Source organism: Struthio camelus, chromosome 2 (assembly GCF_040807025.1).
Source record: "Struthio camelus isolate bStrCam1 chromosome 2, bStrCam1.hap1, whole genome shotgun sequence".
Taxonomy (NCBI): Eukaryota; Metazoa; Chordata; class Aves; order Struthioniformes; family Struthionidae; genus Struthio; species Struthio camelus.
The window spans coordinates 38,676,123-38,696,758 of record NC_090943.1 but is presented as its reverse complement, the minus strand read 5'-3'; the positions used below and the strand labels follow the sequence as shown (position 1 = coordinate 38,696,758).

The 20,636-nt window shown below is 41.2% G+C and overlaps 1 protein-coding gene across 6 annotated transcripts in view; it reads right to left on the bottom strand.

The window, feature by feature from the left end:
• SNX10 (sorting nexin 10) overlaps positions 1-19,930 on the bottom strand; it is a 40,238-nt gene extending 20,308 nt beyond the window's left edge. Inside the window, exons 1-2 of one of the 6 annotated variants that reach the window (XM_068935204.1) lie at positions 19,817-19,930; positions 1,704-1,767 (exon numbers count right to left, since the gene is read on the bottom strand). In XM_068935204.1, coding sequence (XP_068791305.1) covers positions 1,704-1,727 — 24 coding nt within the window. In that variant the 5' untranslated portion in view covers positions 1,728-1,767; positions 19,817-19,930. Of the gene's footprint in view, positions 1-1,703; positions 1,768-2,611; positions 2,765-4,285; positions 4,351-19,263; positions 19,347-19,797 lie in introns of those variants that run through there. The other 5 variants (XM_068935205.1, XM_068935208.1, XM_068935207.1 and 2 more) reach the window with 5 other exon arrangements.
• Between the last annotated feature and the right edge of the window lie 706 nt (positions 19,931-20,636).

The window sequence follows — 20,636 nt, the reverse complement described above, 5'->3', positions numbered from 1 at the left end:
TCATTACCAGCACACCTAGATCTAATTGTTTTCAGAAAACTTTTACTGACAGCTGTACTTTAGCCCTGCTCCACCAGTGACAGCAGACATGGCAATTGTCACAAGTGAAAGGCTTTTGCCACTTGTGCTTCTGAGTGGTCTTTGAGGTAAGGACTTCTCCCCCTCCGTGTTTGTCCAGCACACCTAACTCCCCAGGACCTTATTTATATCTCAAGCTCTTAAACACTCCTGCAGCAACAAATTATAAATAATAAAAATACCAGAAGAGATAGTGGTAAAATAGGTGAGTGTTTGAGGGACTCTGACTAGCTGCATTTATTTGACCTACTGGCACTGCTCAAATGGGCTAATTTGGGCCTGCAAAACAGGCACTACCCTTTGTCATACTAACAGCAATCCATTTTAATTTCATTTAATCCAGGCCCCAACATGAGATAGACACACTGCTAGTAACGACAAAGCGAATGTTTGCTTTCTCCTATGTTTTATCCAGAAATCACTGTTGAACAAGCAAACAATTCTGTGGTGCTGCGTTTACAGCAATCTCAAAGGTAGAATCACATGGGGTTTAAATATATTTTCCAATTGTCTTCCTTTGGTTAACATCCTCCAAATCTGTACAAGCTGAGAGACTTCGGGGATAGGAAGGTGCATTTCTCAGCTTAGGCCACGAGTCAGTTTCACTCCTCAGCCCTCATTTTCTAGTTTGATGCACAGCTGAGGTTGCAAATTTCGCAGAAAACAGTTCAAAACATTGATACAATCCTTGTTATTACTAATAGTTATTAAAATGAATGTTTTGTTTGTTCTTTAAAAAAAGAAATCTGAAATTTTGTGTCTTTTTACTGGAGAAAACAATATGGTAGGTTTCACGACGTGACAGTGTTGTGCCAAAGAGTCTTCCCAAAAAGGCAGGAGCATCCTGCCCTAGAAATGCCAAAAGGCAAGAACTACAGGATTTTACAGGATTTTCTTTGGGATGTTTACATTAGCTACTAAAACACTGTACTGTGACATTCACACAGCTAACAATGCCTAATCATTTAAAAAACAAACAAGCAAAAATAAAGAAAGGCGGCACCCAGTGCTATCATGGATTCATGCATCTAAATGCAACCAGACAATCTCAAAGCATCATACAATGGAATCAAGGCCATGTGAAAGTGGCATTTTAAAAGCTTGCTTCAAAAAAGCCAGCTTGGAAGTGACATATAGTGCACAAGCCAAAATTCAGTTTCTTAGTCCCAGAAATTTCTTCTTTCATTTCTATCTCACAATGACCATAGACTACTCCAGGGATTGGGATACTGCCAGAACCATAACATGGCATAACAACAAAATGCTTGGTATTTACACCAAGGCAGAACATCATACTGTGCTTTGTTCCTAGTATAGCATCTCTTTAATGTAACACATCTTAGTCAACCATATTTGAGTACTCTGGAGACTTCACTGTATTCTCAAGTGGAGATGCGCCAAAGATAACAGCCATTCTGACTTCAGATGCAGGCTGCTATAGAGAAGAAAGTGAATAATTCCATGGAAAACTTTCTATGTGCAACTAATGCAAGATGTTATGAAAGTGCTGTGACTGGTTAATCTGACAGATGTCAGACAAACTCCTCATCTGTAAATCTCAGTGAAATTCACTCCATAACCACCAGACTAGAATCCTTCTTTAATAAAGCTTAAATATCACTTACCTGTTTTTCATGTTTCGGGGTCATCTTCACAGCTTTGTATTTAAGAGAAGGAAAAAAAAAAATCCTGAAAAATAAAACAGATACTAGTTTGGCATTTAACAGGAATTTAAATGTCATTATCTCTTCTGTTAGATATTAGTAAACAGTAGAAAGAGCCACAGTAAGGCCAATATAAGGCATATTTTTTCCCTGAATCATAACTAGGAATTTAACAGTCAAAAACAAAAGCTCATTTCTATGTATTTTTGATTTGTGATGGGCCATTATCTGCTTAGCTGTGTTAGAATCACTGGGTTAGCTCCCTTCTGGGGATATCTGTCGTACTTGATAGGCCAGTGATGCCTGCCATCTACGAAACTCAGTATAATTTTGTTGGTTGCTTCAAAGGCCGCTTAAGTGTCTCATGCACAGATTCATGCACACACACACACACACACACACAAAGTAGAGCCATCCCTGCACTGCTTGCCAGAGGCCTGTTAAATCCAGCAGTTGCCTTGTGCCCCAGCACTCATCCATGCACCCTCCCTGCACCAATCTCCCAATAGCCCTATGCCCCCAATACCCACTCTGCTTGGCCTTTGCAGAAAGGAAGCCAAAGCAATACCTCCTGTACCTTATTCCCAGGCACAGCTCTGCCTGACTAGTACTGCTGAGGTTTAGGAGACACTAGAACACAACGCAACCCAAATTATCCTGCTCATGGATGGCTGAAATCAGCGGAATCTAAAAGCCTCTCTAAACCGTTTCCCTGAAATGGAAACAAGCAGAGAGAGAAACTGTTTGTTTGGATTCTGTATGCTAGCTAAAACTCCACTAATGCCATGAAATTTACACTGGTTTTAAAAAACTCTATTTGGGGAAAGTGTACAGTTACACCAAATCCAAAAATCCTTTCATTAACTTACCATGTTTTAAATCCACTCTTTCACTTAAACTGGAAATCCTGGTAACATTCTTAACTACCTCTGCAGTTGCATGAGCCAGTTTGCTAAGGATAGATATAAATACTGGAAAAAGCAAAGCAAGGCTGACTTATGCAGTTGCTAGCTTGCATACACAGTGCCTGGGAAAAAAAATTGCAATTCACCTTTCACCTCTGTCTCACTCACGTGCCATCCAGACACTTTCGGGTAATACATACGCTAAGCCCTAAACTACAGAAATACTCTTATTTCCTCATCAGCTTTAGGTGTCAGCCTCTTCTTTCCAAACCAAAGAGACAAAAAAAAAAAAAATTTCCTTCCTTCAGCACAGGAGTACAGCTCCTCACTCAGGAATACATTGGCCCAGTGGTCTAAATGAGCAATATTCAACTGAGAGAAGCTGGGCAAAATCCTGGTGGATATCCCATTGGAAAAGGTAAACTTACAGCTTTCTTATACAACCCTCAACCATCCTCCCCTTCATCCAGATCTCTTTTGAGATAGAGACTGTAAAGTGTTTACATATAAACAAAAAGATACATTGTTAAGACTTTGGAAGTGGTTTACTATAAGTTTATCTATACAGAATTTGGAACCAAGCTAACTAGTTAATAATAAACTATTTAAGGTCAAGTCCAAATAAGGATTCTTAGAAGTCCACATCCCTCTGGTGCCTCTTGCAAACATGCTTACCTTAAATACACAACTCCATCTATTTTATTGAAAAAGCACAGAGTACAAAGACAAGCACACACACATTTCTCTGTAAGACCAGGAAATTATTTTGGAACAATACCTGTGTCAGATTTTTACAAGATTCAGTCACATCAAAATAGGATACTCTTACTGCAAATATAGATGTCCATATATCAGACTTCAAACATCATAAAGGGTACGATTAGTACAATACCAGTCTCCGTAAACCAGTCTCCGTTCTTTGAATTCTGTAGCCATAATCACACCAATAAAGCACAGAGGATGACACAAAACACACTTCCAACACCTTTTTCTCAGCATATTTATGCCTAAATAATTCAGTCCTAGGAAACCAAAAACTAAATTGAAGGATGCTGGCAATGCGTTTTGGGCTGAAGGCTTAGAACGGTATTTTGACACTTACTGCATAAGCTCTGTAGTGCCAAGCAACTCTGCAAGAGGGATTTTTAGGAATGTAATTCAGTCATATTTTCCACTATTTTATGCTGCCATATTGCTCTCAAATTCTCCAAATTAATATTTCAATAGCAAAAGGCTTTCTAAAATACTAATAAATATGTTTTCACTACATAATTTGAAAAATGGAATTATAGGAAATAGAAGAATATTCTGATACTTCATTGTACATGCAAATTTTTTCTCTTAATAGACCAAAAACCTATTACAAAATAAGATATAACATAAGAAAAAAATCATTTTAAGCTGCTGTAATGCAAATATTATCATTAGTTCATTTAATAGTAAATGTTCTCTTGTTTTAGGACACTAAAATACTAGATCTCTTTCACAACTGTTAAAAATTCTTACATTCAAATAGCAAAATGCATTTCTCATTTTACAAGTTACATACTACAGGCAGGCTAGCAACTCAGCATCTTCCAAAGTGATTAATCTCACCAGCTGAAACTCAAGCTCATTAAAGATATATTTTCCACTCACTTCAGAAAGGCCAAGATCCACCCATCACACTGCAGATAACTGGAAAACATACTGAATGACACATTCTGTATAGTAGCGAGACACAGAAAAGCTTCTAGCACTTTAACACATGCAGAAGTCAATGAAGCAGAACAGTAGTTCCAACTGCCTGCTTAAGAAAATATCTTTTTGTTTTCAGAAAACCCTCCCCAAAATACAGGTGATGGAGAGAAGTGGCCTTCAGAAACCAAACAGAAGGTTGCTGGTCTTTTTACTCATAAAAAATTTCCATTGACAGAGAAATGAACCAGTGCTGGGAAAAAGAAACAAAAAACAAACAAAAAAATCAGTGGGAGTTCTATAGTTTTGACAAAGTACTTTCTACAGTGGCTGGGGAAAAAAAACCCACTGATTTGAGAAAGTCTTCATCCTGCTTCTGATTTATTATCACACTGAAGCCCTTTTTTATTATTTAGATTCATATACTTAATGTAACACCTGGTCCGTTCAGCAGATACTTCTTGACAGTTTTTATTTGCATAACGAACAAAAGCTTCAGTGCACAGCTCCACAGCTGCCAACAATAACAACCCAAAAGTAAAAAAATTATGGAGAGTGACTTGTCATATTTCCTGTAGCCTAAAAATCAGGGAAAAAACAGGAACTGCGATATTTTTCTTATGGATAATAGAGAAGTGCTAGGTATTATATTTTATTTCACATTTATTTAATTAGAGTTTATTTTCTATGTAAATAATTCATTTTAATTTAGATTTTAACTACTATTGGGAAATATCCTTTTACCTTGAAAATTATTTCATCATAAAGGACGAGGTAGCTCCTCTCCTATATTCCCCAAGTGAATGATTAAAACTAAAGCAGTTTCATACAGACAAAAAAATGACATGATAGACCGCTCTAAGCACAGCCCAAAAAAAGCGAGCAAGACCTACCCACTGTTCCTAGCCTCAGCAGTCTGTTCAGCCTGGGGACTGGTCTTCTCTTACCAGTACCTGAGCACAGTCTTCTCCGCTGTCTCATGAGTAACTGTGTTTAGTCATACTGGGTTTTACGATCAGCCCTTTGCTAGGTAGTGGCACATGCAGTGCACTTGTCTGTTCTGGGATTGCTCACAAAATTCCATATAGCAAGTATTTCCCTTGAGCAATAAATCTTGATCTTCAGTTCAAGAGTTACCCATCCAACTACCTTCATTTTTTTCTGAAAGTATAAATAAATAACCGCCTTCAAGCTTTAACAGGGAAGAGTAACTTCTCTTTAGACCTTGGTCATGACTGATAGTCCTATCCAATCACAACCAAAGTCCTTGGCTGCCCTTTCAAGGTTGTTACTATCATCACTATTGAATGAAATATTTTTTTTCCCAAGGCTTCAGTGTGACCAGAGAGATCACAATTAAATCTCTAAATAAAGATCTTTACTGCACTTAAAGCTCATATAAAATATCCTAAGAGTTTTAATCTACAGTCTGTAGAAAGTTCAGTTGCATCAGTACATGGCATTCACTATGACAGAACATGCCTGCAGGTCCCTGACCTCCACTGCATTCCAAAGCATCGGGTCATTCACACGGATTTGTAAGCAAAATAGACAGACAGACAGAACAGAGCTGCAATTAAAAAAAAAAAAAAGAATGCTAGCTCTGAAGAGTTCATACGTGACTATATTAAACAAACTCAGAAATAATTCTACGCTAAAACATAAGTGCTTAAACTCAAGGTAGGCCAACACGAATTTATTTTGGGGCATATTTACTGTCCTTGCTGAAGACCTGGGTGCTGGGCTAGTTCTGAGAGGTCAGTCACTGGCAGGGACAGTCACTGCTGCAAAAGAGCACATCCTGCAGCTACTGCAAGGAGCCGAGAGCCTGAGGTGCCGCAGGAACGAACTGTGCCACTGCTGCTGAAACGAAGTAGGAAACGGAAGCTAATGGAAGGGTTAAAATTTCACCTAGTAAACTCGCATCCAGTCAGAAGCACGGATCAAGTATTATATATGTTTCAAATGAAGGGGTAAGAAGCAGCAGAAAGTAATGTTAAATGTTTATTGAACAAAACTGCCTGAAGTCACAATAACAGTAAGAACAGTCATACTGTATGTGTATATATCTCTATATATCTATCTCTATAAATAGAAATATAAAGAATAATCAGTGGAAACATCCATCTAGTACAGCACTGACTTGGATGCAACTTGCAGTGGTATCTTAGAGTATAAGAAACTAAAAAAATTTTGTATGCTTATTCGCCTGTTTCTGAAGAAAATATTCGGAAATATACATATAGGTAGCTAGCATACTTATTACATATAACGTGTTCCATTTTACGATGCTAAACTAATCACATTATCATGTAGGCTGATATTAACAGGATTCGGGTATGCGGGCTTTGTAGAACTACTGCTTTCACTGATGGGGAAAGAAAAATTCTGATAGATCAGCGACCATACTGAACTCAAAAGCATAAACGTTTCAGAAACAGTAGCGGGCTCTACTTTCGGAGCATGTATGTTACAGAGGACAGGTGAAGTGGTCATATCATTAAAGGACCACAAGTCACCTCCGCTGAGAATCTTAGCCTTATTCTACTCATTACCGTAGAACAGGCATTTTTGTGCAGACCAAACCAGAGGGTTCACAGCCCACTATGAAATGGCACTGTGGCCCAAACACAGAAATACAAGCTGCAGATAGGCAGTAGGTCTGGTCACAGGCCTAAGTTAGCAGTCTTGGCACACCCAATAATGCAACCCAACTGACTGATGAAAAAATATCAGGGTCCACAGAAAGCCACCTTCAGTGCGCAGTGCTGTCAGGCTGGCATTTTTAGTTATAATAATAAGTTATAAGTCATATAATATAAGTTTACTTATAATAAGTACACGACACATTCACATATAGTAACTTTGTCATGTCCATCACCAGCACCTTGCACTTTGGCCAGCCTGCCTGTTTCAGTTTTATGTCCTTAAATGTCATTCGAGTGCTGCTCCCCAAACAGACCCCTCCAGTCAATTCAGAAGAAACTCAGCCTTGGTGTAAGTGAATGCCTTCTAGTTCACCTGAACAAGTGTAATACCTGGCACCAATCTCACTGCACTCATAAGATGAATCAGGAGTTCCCCTCTCTCTGAAGTACATAAGCCAGATGGTGAGGACTATAACTCTGGAGTGCTCAGGTCTCCTCTTCTTTCATTAACCCTGCTGGTTATCCACTTATCCTTCTCTCAGCAAATCAGTGGCCTACTCATTAGAAACAAAACAAACAAAAGAAACACATAAGCATTTTTATCTTGATTCCATGCAGCGTTCAGACGCCTGAAGACTGCTTAGTGAAGCTGGCAAATGAAAAGTACAATCCAACACTTCTGGGCTAGAAGTACCTATTTCACCAGTGTTGTGCTACAGTAGTAGCAGAATCACTTCACCGGTGAGCAGGAAAAAAGGACACTCTCTAAAGTGCCTTTGAAAGAACAAGAGCTTTCCAAATCACTTAGAGAATTCATAAAACATCCCTCTAAACACAACACAGAAATGCACTTCCAGAAATCACGCTTTTATGACTACACTTAAGTTCTGACTTTCAGCTTCCGTAGTCAAGATGCCTAGTTAACTATTCTTTTCATACGGGATTTCACTCCATTTGGTTGGAAATCACTTGTTTATGGCCACCAAGTACAGGAAGAATCCTCTTTAAACAATATGCTAGCATTTTTCTGCACTCAGCCGTTCCACTGTGTTGCAGTTTTTCTAGTTATTAAGACTTTGTTTTAATCAAGAGAATTAATTTAGTCAATTAAAAAAAAAAAGAAAAAAACTAATAAATTTTCACTCATTTCAGAGGAACTCCAAAATCAATGACTTAAACATACCAACTTCCCTCTCCCCTCTAAAATAAATACACTACATAGATTGTAATGTCAGGTATGGGTCTAGCTTTCCAGTTAAACTGGTATTATGACACACTTAATTACATCAACTGAGTAACGTACTGCTGGAGAGCAGAATGACTCACATTCCAAGCCTCTGAGAAGCTCCTAAAGACTTAAAGATAAACAAGCGAGAAATTCATACAAAGAAATCCGATCCCAGTAGGAGAGAACACTGGATCTTTCTTCATTCCTCTTTTTTGTAGTCGCAAGTAGCAAATGTGTTCAACAAAAGGACTTCAAGCAAAATTTGCAGTTTGGGTGGGTTGCTGACCCCAGAGTAACTATTACTTTGGTTTTCTCCCATTAGAAAATACTGATAAGGCTAAGGCCAGCAGATTGGGCTTTTAGCCACAGCTGGAGAACAGTAATTGTGGATAAAGGCACTGACAGAAAAGTACGTGCTGGTCTTCAATGTGGCTATTAGTTATTATTCAGGGCCAATGTTTGTAAATGTTTCTGGGACCACTCAGTTAATTTAGGGACCACTCAAAATTCTCCTACAGCTCTGGTTCCTCTGATCTCCAGGCAGCATGTGTTAGTTCATACCAAGCTGGCCTGCTACGTATAGCTATCTTTGCTACTCTTTCCAATTATTATAGTGCATAGTAAGAAGCTTAAACTATGGGAATTCATTTTGTAGTGTAAGTAATTCCAATTTTCTTGCTAGGGTGTTCTAGAAAGGCCAATGAGAGATCAGGCAGGGAGGCTTTGAAAGGAAGTATTTGCGACGTCCAAGATAAATTCTTAGTAAGTGTTCTTGCTTAAGGGAGCTTTTGAGATCCTTTTCCTAAAAGGAGAAAATAATTTTGGAAGCAAACTTGGCAAGTTGGGAGTTCAATCATCTTCTGACTATAATCAGCATGGCAAATACTGGTAGACACTGGACTTCTTAGCATTATTTACACAGACAAGGCATGTCACTGCCAGTAAAACTATCTTTGAACACCAAGTGAAAGAAGCAAAGTAACTTCCAGGGTCAAACCACTTGCTGACATAATATCTGAGCACTTTCCAAGTCAAAGTTCTGTTCAGTCCAAAAATGATGAGCAGAGATGTACATGCAGTGGCTCACCCAAATTGCATGCACATTTATTAGATACACTAATGACAACTGGTAATATAAAATTACCCAAGAATGAATAAGCCACCCCTGGGTATTTTTATATGATGCTAGTTACAACCACCACATTAAACAACAGTTCCTTTTACAAGCTAGATTACAAAGCCAAAATGCAAGGTTTCATAAATAGAGACTAGAATTTTAGCATTCTGGAACACCGAATAAAATCCTTTCTCCCAAGCAAGATCTTAACCGCGGCTTCTGAAAAAGCGTTCGCGTTTGTGGAATATGTTTTTTCTTTCTTCTCGAACTTTCTTACAGGAATTAAATATTTCATTGCATCAAATCCAGTTATATTATCCTAAAAATATCCTCTTCCCCAAGGTATCTCTCTGAAATAACTACTTTTTAATTCTCACAGGAAGGAAACATTGATAGAAACTGTATCTGTACTGCTGAATAAGAGCAGCAAAAGTCAGCAAACACAATGCAGGCGTATTGCAACAGTTTTCAGTCTCAAATGCAAATGCTGACACCACCCGATCCTTTATATTCTGGCTCAGTGCCTTAAATGTTCTGAATATCATGTGCCTGAAGTTTCTCATTTTTGCTCATTTTTAACCCCCACCCTCTAGTCAAGGGCTCTGTTGCTTGAATTGCTTTCAAATAGCACTACGTAGTTTATCTTGGCTTTCTTCCTGTTGCAGGTTTCTGTATGCTACCAAAATGGTTATTTTTGTGAAGCATAGCCTAGTCACCACTAAGAAGTGCTAGCATTTGGTCTTGTTCAAAAAGAGATCAAAGTGAAGTGAAAGTGACAGTCTTGCTCATAACCGAGGAATCAAAACTACCAGTCTAATACGGGTTTCTGTGCAGATGTCTGGCAAACAAGCACAGATACAGTCCAAAATAAAAGTTAAGTAATAACATCCTCTGAGATAGATCAGTCCTAAGCAGTCTCTATAACTATAGCTCAAAATAACAGGCAAGATATGAAATATTTCAGCCAATACAGTGAGCTCACTAAGCATTTTGATCAAATCTGCTCAAATTGTTCTGTTTCTTAGGTCTTTTAGGTAGAAGAACCCATAGTTTTGGGGTTTTTTTTAAACCCATAAAGACATCATTACAATGGTTTAATGGGATGTCCTACAGGCATCCAGTCCCATACGCAATGCCAATTCACTCAGGAGCTCTTGTACTGAAAAGCCTATCAGATGGCCTATCATTAGTGCAAAACCTTCCTGGTGTTGCATCTGTGTAGATGTGTTCATACACTGCACTAGTCGGAGCTGGGTTGATTAGCAGTTAACTATTTAGAAATTTATGAACAGTGATTTTAACTGGGCAACTTGCTTGTTCAACAGTCTGGTCTATTCTCATTCTGAGTTAGCCTGTGGCAGTGGCAAGAACACCGTATTTTGGAAGCAGAGAGTTTCTAAATAGTGTTACTCATTATTAAAACAGACAATTTGAGGAGCAAACAGGATTTGGCAGGAGGAACTTCTCATGAGAATGCCCAATAGGAAAATCAGTCTGACAAATCAGTGATTCATCTATACCCACTAGATTTTCTGCTTCTAATTTCTTTTGTGCCCACTAAATGTTAGACTGTCTTTTGGGTATATTCTCCCAAACTACAGGTCTTACCAGTGCCATACCACAACCTTACAAGATTGGCATCAGCCCTTGGCCAACTACCAGCATGGGAAGAAGATTTCAGGTATGGAAAACTCCTTTCAGAAGCTGTGAGTGAACAGCAGGAGCCAGCAAATACTGAGTAAAAAACACTGAACAGAGACAAGAAAAACAAAAATGGGAGGAAGAAAAGAAAAGAAGCACTTGGCTTTGATTAATTTGCCATCAGTCAAGTAAAAGGGGTTGCCGACTAGTCTGACATGAACACTGGCTCAAGGTTATTATAACTAATCAGCTCCGTGACCAGCTCATTTCAAACTGATGGCTAGGTTTTTCTTTGTGGATGGAAGACGCTCTCAGACCCAGATGACCATCTGCTAACTCAGCAGCGTAGGCACTTCTCCCAGGTAGAGGTGCAGATGGGCTCTTTGGTGCCCAGAAAGCCCTGCACCCAGCCTACTAGGACTGAGGCTGCTCACCTGCTGCTGCCTCTTGCCCATCCCACTGCTGGTGTGGGCACTGAAGGCAGGGGGTGACCAAACACTAGCAGGCAGCGAGACTGCTAAAAATCCAGTGAATATAGACCGAATCCAATGTCTGTGTCATTTTTTCTCGCTGCCCATGGTCTTGTTTCAGATATTTAGGACCAGCCAGTTAATTACCCAAGGTTAGAGTGACGGAAGCTCTAGTGATCCTCAGCTGGCCAAAATAATTCTATAGTACTCAGAAAACATGCTAGTGGTTGCAGCTGTCATGGTCTTAAGAACACAGGCAAAACAAAGCTATAAGCAGAGATAGCGTCTCTTATGAGAAATCAACACATATACTTGAAAAAGGAAAAACTCTCAGGTTCACAAGCCCTTGTTCAGTTAAATCTCAGGGGTGTATATCCCAAAGCCTGTCTACTTTTTCCAAGCTGACTCGTTAGGCATATTATTTAACCTGCAAAACTTCTCTTGGATAAGGACTTACCCAGCTCTAAAGAACTCAAAGAATATCAAAAACATCATTTTTGAAACAAAATCAATTGCTTATATCCATATGCTATAGTACAGGATATTAATGTTATTTTTCAAATATTGTATTTAAATTCAAATACGTGATGGCAAAAAGGAAGAGTCATTCTGAAGTCAGACTGACTTCAGTCAGTCTGAAGTGTGAGGACTGCCTTTATGTTTTCTTAAAGACAGTCTGCAGTATTCCAAATACTCTTTACAGCTATCTCACTTTATTTATAAGTCTCTATGCACGTATTCAAGGGTAGTTTTACTGAGAAAGTCAATATATTCTTTCTTTGAAAGCTGACCAGAGCTATTCACTTCCTATTTACCAGGGTTTAGATTAAATCCCTGTGATTTAGCTGTGAAAAGCTAGTTCTGCGGGGACAGAATTTTGCATCCCTACTTCTAAGATTTAACCTTGGACTACATGCATGTGTATACATCCTTTTCCTGGCCAGCAGGCCCACCCAACCTTCCTTCCAAATCTGCCTATGATTACTGGTGAGATGGTGGCCAGAAAGTTTCCTCACAGATGAGCAGAAACTTAGGAAGGCTGCTTCTGCAAAAGTATCTCCGTGTGTCAAACGGTTCCCAATAAAATCCCCCAAATGGACTTATGTTTTGGCTATAAATCATCTCTGATTCTTGGATCTTGCCGCCTAAAACCAGTTTCCACTCCAGTATTCTGGGAGGTGAAGGGACTGTTTAAGCCAGCCACCTGACTGCTTTCCGACCATCTTTATAGCAACCTCCACCCTTGTTTGTCCAGAGAGGAGGGTGGACTTGGGACTTCTATCTCATCTTGAATGACTAATTCACCTTCCTGTTTCCCCAACAACCCTGTTGATTCAACTTTAAATAGTTACACAGTAACCAGTCTTCACAATAACCAAACATATTGAATGTATTGTAGTCATAAATTCTTAAGGAGCAGATCAACTCTTGTGACAGTCATTAAAGCCTGGTCTCATAACTTTACATGACTACTAGTGACACACAAGAACGGGAATTATTTTTTGGGTTGTGTTCCTCCACACCGTAACAGACAAGGTTATTACATTTAGCTGTTCTCAAAGCAAGTATGATCACAATGACACTATGTACCGTTGCAACTATTTTTATATGTGAATGCTTGTTTTGTCATAGGCAGTGCTATTATCAAAATGCTCTACAGCGCACAAGACTCACGACTCCATATGACTCTGCAACATTAAGCTTGTAACCTTACTTCTAATGCCTCATTAGTAGAATTTCCTCCTTTCTGGGAAGCGACGCACCTTTCCTGGGAAAACAAAGCCATCCCCTCGAGGACGCAGCTGAAGACCTCATTAAAACAGGTACCAAAGTTATGACTAATCTAAAAATCACACATTCCCATTACACAATTGAAATGGCAAGATTATTAGAAGGCATGCAGTTAAAACCTACTGATATTGTACAAAGGCAGCAAAGCAGGCTAACAGTTAGGGCCCTGAGGGAAAGGAGGTGCAGGATGCTGGACTTGAAGAATGCGTTGGCTGCACATAAAAACCACACACAGAGGTCACGTTATTGCTTGCTGTCCATATGGCAGTAAAATGGATGCTTTGTTACAAAACAGCTCTTTTGCTTTGAAGCACACAACACTCACGAGTGAGCGTTCCCAGACAACTCTAGCGGAGTCTTCTCCACGAGGGAGAGGAAGACAATTTTCTTAAACCACAAATCCGTTAAATACCAGGAAACAAGAATTTCTTCATGCCACCTGGCACAGAAAGCAACACAAAGTAGATTGCAGAGATCCATGACAGCTTTGTGCAAGAGCAAGTAAACCAACAACGACAAATGAAACTCAGTGGTATGCATTGTGTGGCAATCCATAACGTCAGTCACAAATACCACTTTCAAGACGATGCTGGAGCAAAAAGAAACTCCTTTCAAATTGATCAAGTCCTTCCTTTTGGACCAGATCCACATGGTTGTGCCAAGTCCTAAAGGCTTTTGCAAGGTTCAGTTCTGTTGATGGATTCCTCTGAAGTACTGCGAGACGTTCTGAAATAATCTGTGCTTGAAGTACCAGTGAGATACAGGCACCCTGAGAAACAGCTGCACAACACCAATCCAGAGGCACGACCTCTTTAAGGATAGGCTTTCGGTAGATCAGAAGAAAACAAGCAAGAACATGAGGCACATGTTATTTAGGTGACTGCCTAGTGAGTACTGAGGTGACTTAGGTGACTACTGAGGAAGTGACTGTACCAGGAAGGAGTACAGAGCCAGCAGAGAGGCTGACAGACAGACTGTGGGCTAAAGAAATCAGTAGCCCGCAGTCTGTGAGGAACGTGTCTGACTGCAGAAAGACCAAAAGGAAAAGAACTAGGGCCAGAAATGCTAAGGGTTTTTAAGGATTCTGTAAAGACTTACCCCTAACTAGACCTCAAGAAGAGATGTATCATTTTGAAGCTCTCCAAGTTGAAAGACAATCACTGGAGAAACATAGTAGGAAATGCAGGACCATTTGGGATCACTCTCTTGGATTATGTTGTGTTACATCTCCCAGTAATTCCCCCTGTCCTACAGAAACCTGGACAAGTAGGATTCAACTACCTAAACATCAACATTCAGTGTCTTTGTGGATGCTCACAAGGTAGTTTAGCTACACTTCAGCTGCAGTGCCAAAGGAGGGTGACATATCACGATGCCAGCCTCATCCAGATGTCTTGGATGCCCCTGGATAACCTTGAATAACCTCTTGAAAGGCACCAGTCACCTGTGCCCAGGCAACCGAGCCATGCCCAAGCTGACTGATGCCGCACAGGCAGCACTTTGGTGCTTTGCGCAGCACAAAGGGAGCTCCAGAGACCCTGCTCCTTCCACAATGCCTCCCATCAACAGAGCAGGTCTCTGTGCTTGGGCTGTTGCAACAGTTTTAGGCTCCAAGATCCCTTTGCAGTTTCTCTTCTCATTCTTTCCCTCCCACAAAACCTTGATTTCAAAAGAACAAAGAACTGCTGATCAAGGGTGTGAATAAAAGAGCTAGAGCTTCTGCTGAAGAGGAAATCATGATGATAAACTTCTGAGAGCAATGACCACTCACACAGCCACTACCACAGTGAAATGACAAGCTTTTTTTTTTTTTTTTTTGGGGGGGGGGGAACAGGGGACAACAGCATTCTTTGTTCTTCAGTATCTGTACACATGCAATACAAATGTTTCAAAGCCATATAAATTAATGATTTTTTTAAACAAGATAAGGAAAAAGAACATTTATTAAACATTTCTTCTATTTTTAAATATTGTGTTTAGCAAGGAATGCTATAAATACACAGATCCAGAGCCAAACATCATGTTCCACATCTGTGCATGTGGACATTACTAATTAAAAAAAAATCGTAATTAAACAGTAAATATAGTGTGATTTTGTTCTCTATCCCAAGAGTTACTCTGCAAGAAGTCAGGAAATTCCTGCAGGACATATAGCAGTGCTTTCCTCTTAGTATGTTTATTACCAGAAGAATAAAACAAGTTGTTGAGTTATTTTATTGGGATAAATGGTTTTCTCTTTTTAAAATAAAAAAAGAAAATTGTAACATCCTAAATTAACCAGATCCCTCATATTTCACTGTTTACAAAACCAAGAACCTATGCATACTATGTATCACACCTTTCAAATAAGGTCCATGTGACACATTGCAGAGACATGATACATTGAATCATCTGTTGTCCCCTGTTCTATCCTACCTACATCCAGGAAGCCAGAAGTGCCTCCAGCATTCCACACTGCTGAGCAAGTGTTCATAACCCTTTTGCTTTGGGATTTCCCCCCCCCCCCCCCCAAAACCAATCTGCCAGAGAAATCTTTCCTTCTTCCATATGGAAAAAATAAAGTCGTATGATAAAAACAGAGAAGGTTGCACTTGTCTGAAATGATAGTAATCAGGAAAAGGATTAAGCAAAAGTTCACTAAAATGGGGCTGCAAGATGGATTCAGCTCTTTACAGTCAGAAGCACTCAACTTCTGTATCAACATTCTTGACAGCAATCTTTCAGTACACAGGTTCAGTGGAATAGCAGAGTAGACAAGAGAAAGGGAACATTCAATTAAAGCAAGTGTATTTGATATCAGCAGGTGCAGCTTCCTGGGCAAAGGGGGGGGGGGGCTTTATGGCAGGGGGAAGAAACAGCCAGGGAAAGGCGTGAAGCCTCAAGAAGAGGTGCTGTAGAGTTGCTTGACTGGGAACTGGCAACAGCAGGAAGCTTCAGAACAACAATTGATACATTCTTCTCTAGGTGATAAAAGCTATTTCATAAGAGATTTATGTACAGCAGCATCAGTATGAGCTCTGTAAACATTTCTAGGAACAGAGCTTTTGCCCTTACTACATTCTGCTGCTGCTCATCTATTCAGTGCTATTGCCTTACATTATGGCACTGGTCCCTGCTAGATGGTGACAGCTCACCAAGGGAAGTCATATCACAAAACGCTTATCGAGTGATGGCTTGATTTAGTTCTCCATCTCCCTCTATGGGTGATAATTACTCAGTTTGAGCCAACTTCCCAGTGGTTTTTCCTGTATATCTCACTGTGCTTAAGAAAGGAAAATCCCAGAATACTTAGAGCCTGTAGCACAGCACTGCATCACGATGGCTGACCTGAACACTGCTCTTACGCTGAGAACAATACAGCGCTGTGGGAATGCAATGATCATAGAAGTAGCTTAAGTGGATGCATCAGTGCTGTTCAAAGGGGCCACCTTGAGAATAGCTGTTCTTGATTAGTTACTGTAGAAAAACATAATGAAAAACAACTTCTAAGTGTATAAGAGATCAAAGAGAGTCCTTGAAGAGTAAAGGCAATGTTTACCCAGCTCTGCCTACAAGACAGGTAACAAGGAAGAATCAGAAAACTGAAGGTCTGTTGCAGTAAAACATAGGCACTAGTTAGTGAAATACAGTAACAGAGTAAGGTGATAGTCCTACAGTTTTCTACTGGAGCATCCTTGACTGATTTTAGCATAAATATATCTTAAAAAAAAAAAACACATCATTCAAATAAATTACTATCTTACTCATGCATCAAAATTAGTGCAGTAGACTATCAAAAACAATTAAATTTATGAAATAATATATGCAAGCTGGCAATTGCTGTTTTTCCATGGCATAGAAGCATTAATCTCCAACTCCAGTAGCTCAAACAGCTAACAACAATCACATTGCAGCAAAAACTAAAGAAAAACAGTGTTTTCAGAACATAAACATTTAACTTAAGTTAAATATCGACATAAATGAAATATGAAATATGACACCAATGTAATTTATAACAGAATTTCCACTCATACGAATGTTTGGAGGTACTTTATTAAACAAACATTTCTGTCTGTATTTATTAATAAACTTTTATTTTCTGTTTATTTCATAAATGCTTTGGGGACAACAATTGCCTTTTTTGACTGCATTTGTATAGCTCATTTTGCAAGGCTTAAGTAACTGCATGGGGCTTTCCGGTGCTATTGTCTTGTAGTTACAGTATGTCACTGGAGAGATTATGTTGCTAGTACTTTAGTGCTAACACTTCAGACACCTAACAATTTTTTTTTTTTTACTTAAATATAATTTTTATTTTGCAAGTGAAGTGAAGTTTAAAATCATTATAACCTATAATAAAGCTTGCATTTATTATAAGGCCTTAAAAGTACTTACTGAATACAAGTATGGTGCACCAATGAGTGTTCTTCAAATTGAAATTCCTTAATGAGAAATACTTCTTAGACCCAACATAAAATATACATGGTAAACAACAGGCTACTTCCTGAGTTCAAGTCAAGCATTATAAGCACATCATAGTATCACAGACTGAAGTAGGCATAAACATTACTTTCTACCACACAGAAAACCTTGGTATTCCCATTTTTCTAAAGGAAATTAGGAAGGAATTTGCACTTTCTGCTGCTCAGGAAAGCTTTCGTCTAACAGGTACAGAGCGAATGTTCTCTTCACTTGAACTCGTTCATTTCAACTGAGGAAGAGACTGGGAAATGAAAACTCAAGCTTCAGTTTTCCTTGTGCAATTACTGAGCAAGTCAAAGAGCATAAAACTAACTCTAAAACCTTGGAGGATGTGGAACCAGCTACTTGGGCAAATAATCATGTTTCATGTGGAGATTTCAAACGCATCTAAACAGGCTATATCCCTAATCCTCAGTGCTTTTAGTTTACGCTAAGTTCACCACTGGTCGGAGAATTAGGCAATATTTACCTGAAATTGCCACACAAGTTAAGGAACTAGGAGAACACACAGACCATTACACTGATCCAATTATGGCTGTGTCTCTCTCTACTGGTGATTTCAATGGGTGGGGGACATCAAAAAAAAAACCTTGGGCATTTAAGAGAAGAAAGAAGGTGGCTATCCAAGTATTTTTGTACCTAATTTGAATATCTGGCCCAGGGCAAAATCCAGAAATTCGATCACTACTGTTAAAACTCCCTTTGTTGTACAAATTGGTTAGGTTTAAATACAAACTCTGTATTCATAAGCTTCCTTCAAAAAAATAAGTTTAGGTTGTTTTATTTAACTAACACATAAATTCAGAATTAGGAAAAAAACCCAACAAGGTAGACACCTGACTAACAAAAAGATGCACCAAATATCATAGTCTTTCTATAAACACACATTACATAATTATTTTATATTCTTTATATATAATATGTATAACATGTATTATGCGCGCACACACACACAATACATGAGTTTTTTGCACATCAGTATAAAGATCATAACTGTCAAAGATAATGGACTTGCTTTAGGAAAACAAAAAAGCACTAACTCAAAATAAGATTATTAACTATTTAAAACAAAGTTTCTTACTACCTGATACTAGGCATTATTAAGACTAATCGTTCAAAATGCTTTAACAGGAAGAGTTTTATACTAACTATAACTGTGGAGTTTTATACTAATTACCTGCAAAATAAATACTTATCCTGTTAAAATACAGTTAAAATAGTTGAAGTGTAGCTAAAAATATACTGAGGAATCAAGTCCTATTAAAGCTAGCAGTTCTGCAAGACTTGTTATTCGGAATTACTTTTTTCAAGACATCCTCTAAACTACAGATTGTTTCAAGGAGCTTGGCGAACCCATTGCTACTGTTCCGAGCTGTGAGGAGAGACAGCTCTTGACCAGCAAAGCTATGCTGACGCTTGCAGGCGGAAATACATCCACAAAACCAGGATAACCCCGCTTTGACCGTGTTACAAGACCAGCAAAACTTGCAGCTTTATTGATGTACCCGCAGCCAGGCTATGGACGGCTTTACCGTGCAAGTAACATATGGCTATTCTGGAAAGCGTGCCTTGAGCGTACTGACCGTTATATAGACAAGACACTTCTGGCAGGTTACAGCTGTACCTGGCAGAAAACGGACGCGCTCACGACAGATGTTCCCGTCCGCTTTGCCAAGAGAGAGCAAACGTTACGTAAACTCCAAGCGAGCACGGCAAGACCTTCACTCCAAGCGCGGAGGCTCCTCCACGCTGACACTCCGGCCAGCCCCAGCGCCTCCGCGGAGCCCCGCCGCCCTGCTGCCACAGCGGCCGCCTCCCGCCGCACCTGCCGCCGCTGCCCGGCCCGCCACCGCCCCCGGCCCGGCGGCACCGCCAGGGCGGCCTCGCCCCGCAACCCCCCCTCCACCCCGGCCGCTGCGGGAGCGGTTTAACGGCTGCGGCTAACGGCTGCGAGCGCGCGCCGCGCCCCGCCGCAAAACGGACAGGCGGGCCGACCGTCACACCGTCACTCACACACATCCTTACCCCCGCTCATCCCCACCGCCCCCCAGCTCTGCCTGCCTGCCTGCCTGCCTGCCTGCCTGCCTGCCTGCCTGCCTGCCTGCCTGCCTGCCCGCCCGCCGCCGCCACACTCACCGCCCGCCGCCACTGCCTCTCAGCGGCGCCCGCCGCCCCGCCGCGTCGCGCACTACCCCACAGGGGAGCCGCCGCCGCCCATAGGGCCGGCAGGCGGCGCCCACGTGACAGGCGGCGGGCGGGGCCGCGCTCCCCCCCTCCCGCCCGCCGCCATCACCTGAGGAGCCGGCGAGGGCGCCGGAGAGCAACGAAAATGGGCCGGGGGGAGGGGGGGGAGCTCGGCATGGCAGCGGCCGGGCTGCGGGGAGAGGGCCGGGGGTGGCAGCCCGGGGCCGTGCGGGTCCCGCTGAGGAAGCTACAGGCTGGAGGGCAGGTGCCCCCAAAGGCACCTTGGCGCGGCGGGCTTCCCGCGGGTGCGCGGAGCTGCGCCCGTAGCGGCTCCCTCCGCCGGGAAAGCGGTGCTTTCTCGGAGCGGCGGAAGTAAGCGCGGAGTGGACCGCGTATCCGAGGGAGAGCCCGTGGCAGGCGGCAGCACAAAGGAGCAGGGGTGTCCTCCTCCTTCCCCCCCCCCACCCGACGGGCTGGCAGGGAGAGGTGAGCGGTGCGAGGAGGAGGAGGAGGAAGCGCGCATGAGGAAGATGGGAGCGCGCGGAGCAGTGAGGCGGGAAGGCCCCTGCCCGGCCTGAACGTCTCCCCGCGGCTCCTGCCGGGCTGAGCTCAGACGTGACGAGCGCGTTGCCCAGGAGCTGGTTGTTTTTCGGGGTCTGTAGTTGAAAACGCTTTTAAGAGCAGGGCAGCTGAGGTTATACGGTGCTCTGCTAAGGCAACTGAGAAAGGGCGGAAGAGGGAGAGGCTGGACTCCCTGTGTATTCTGGAAACA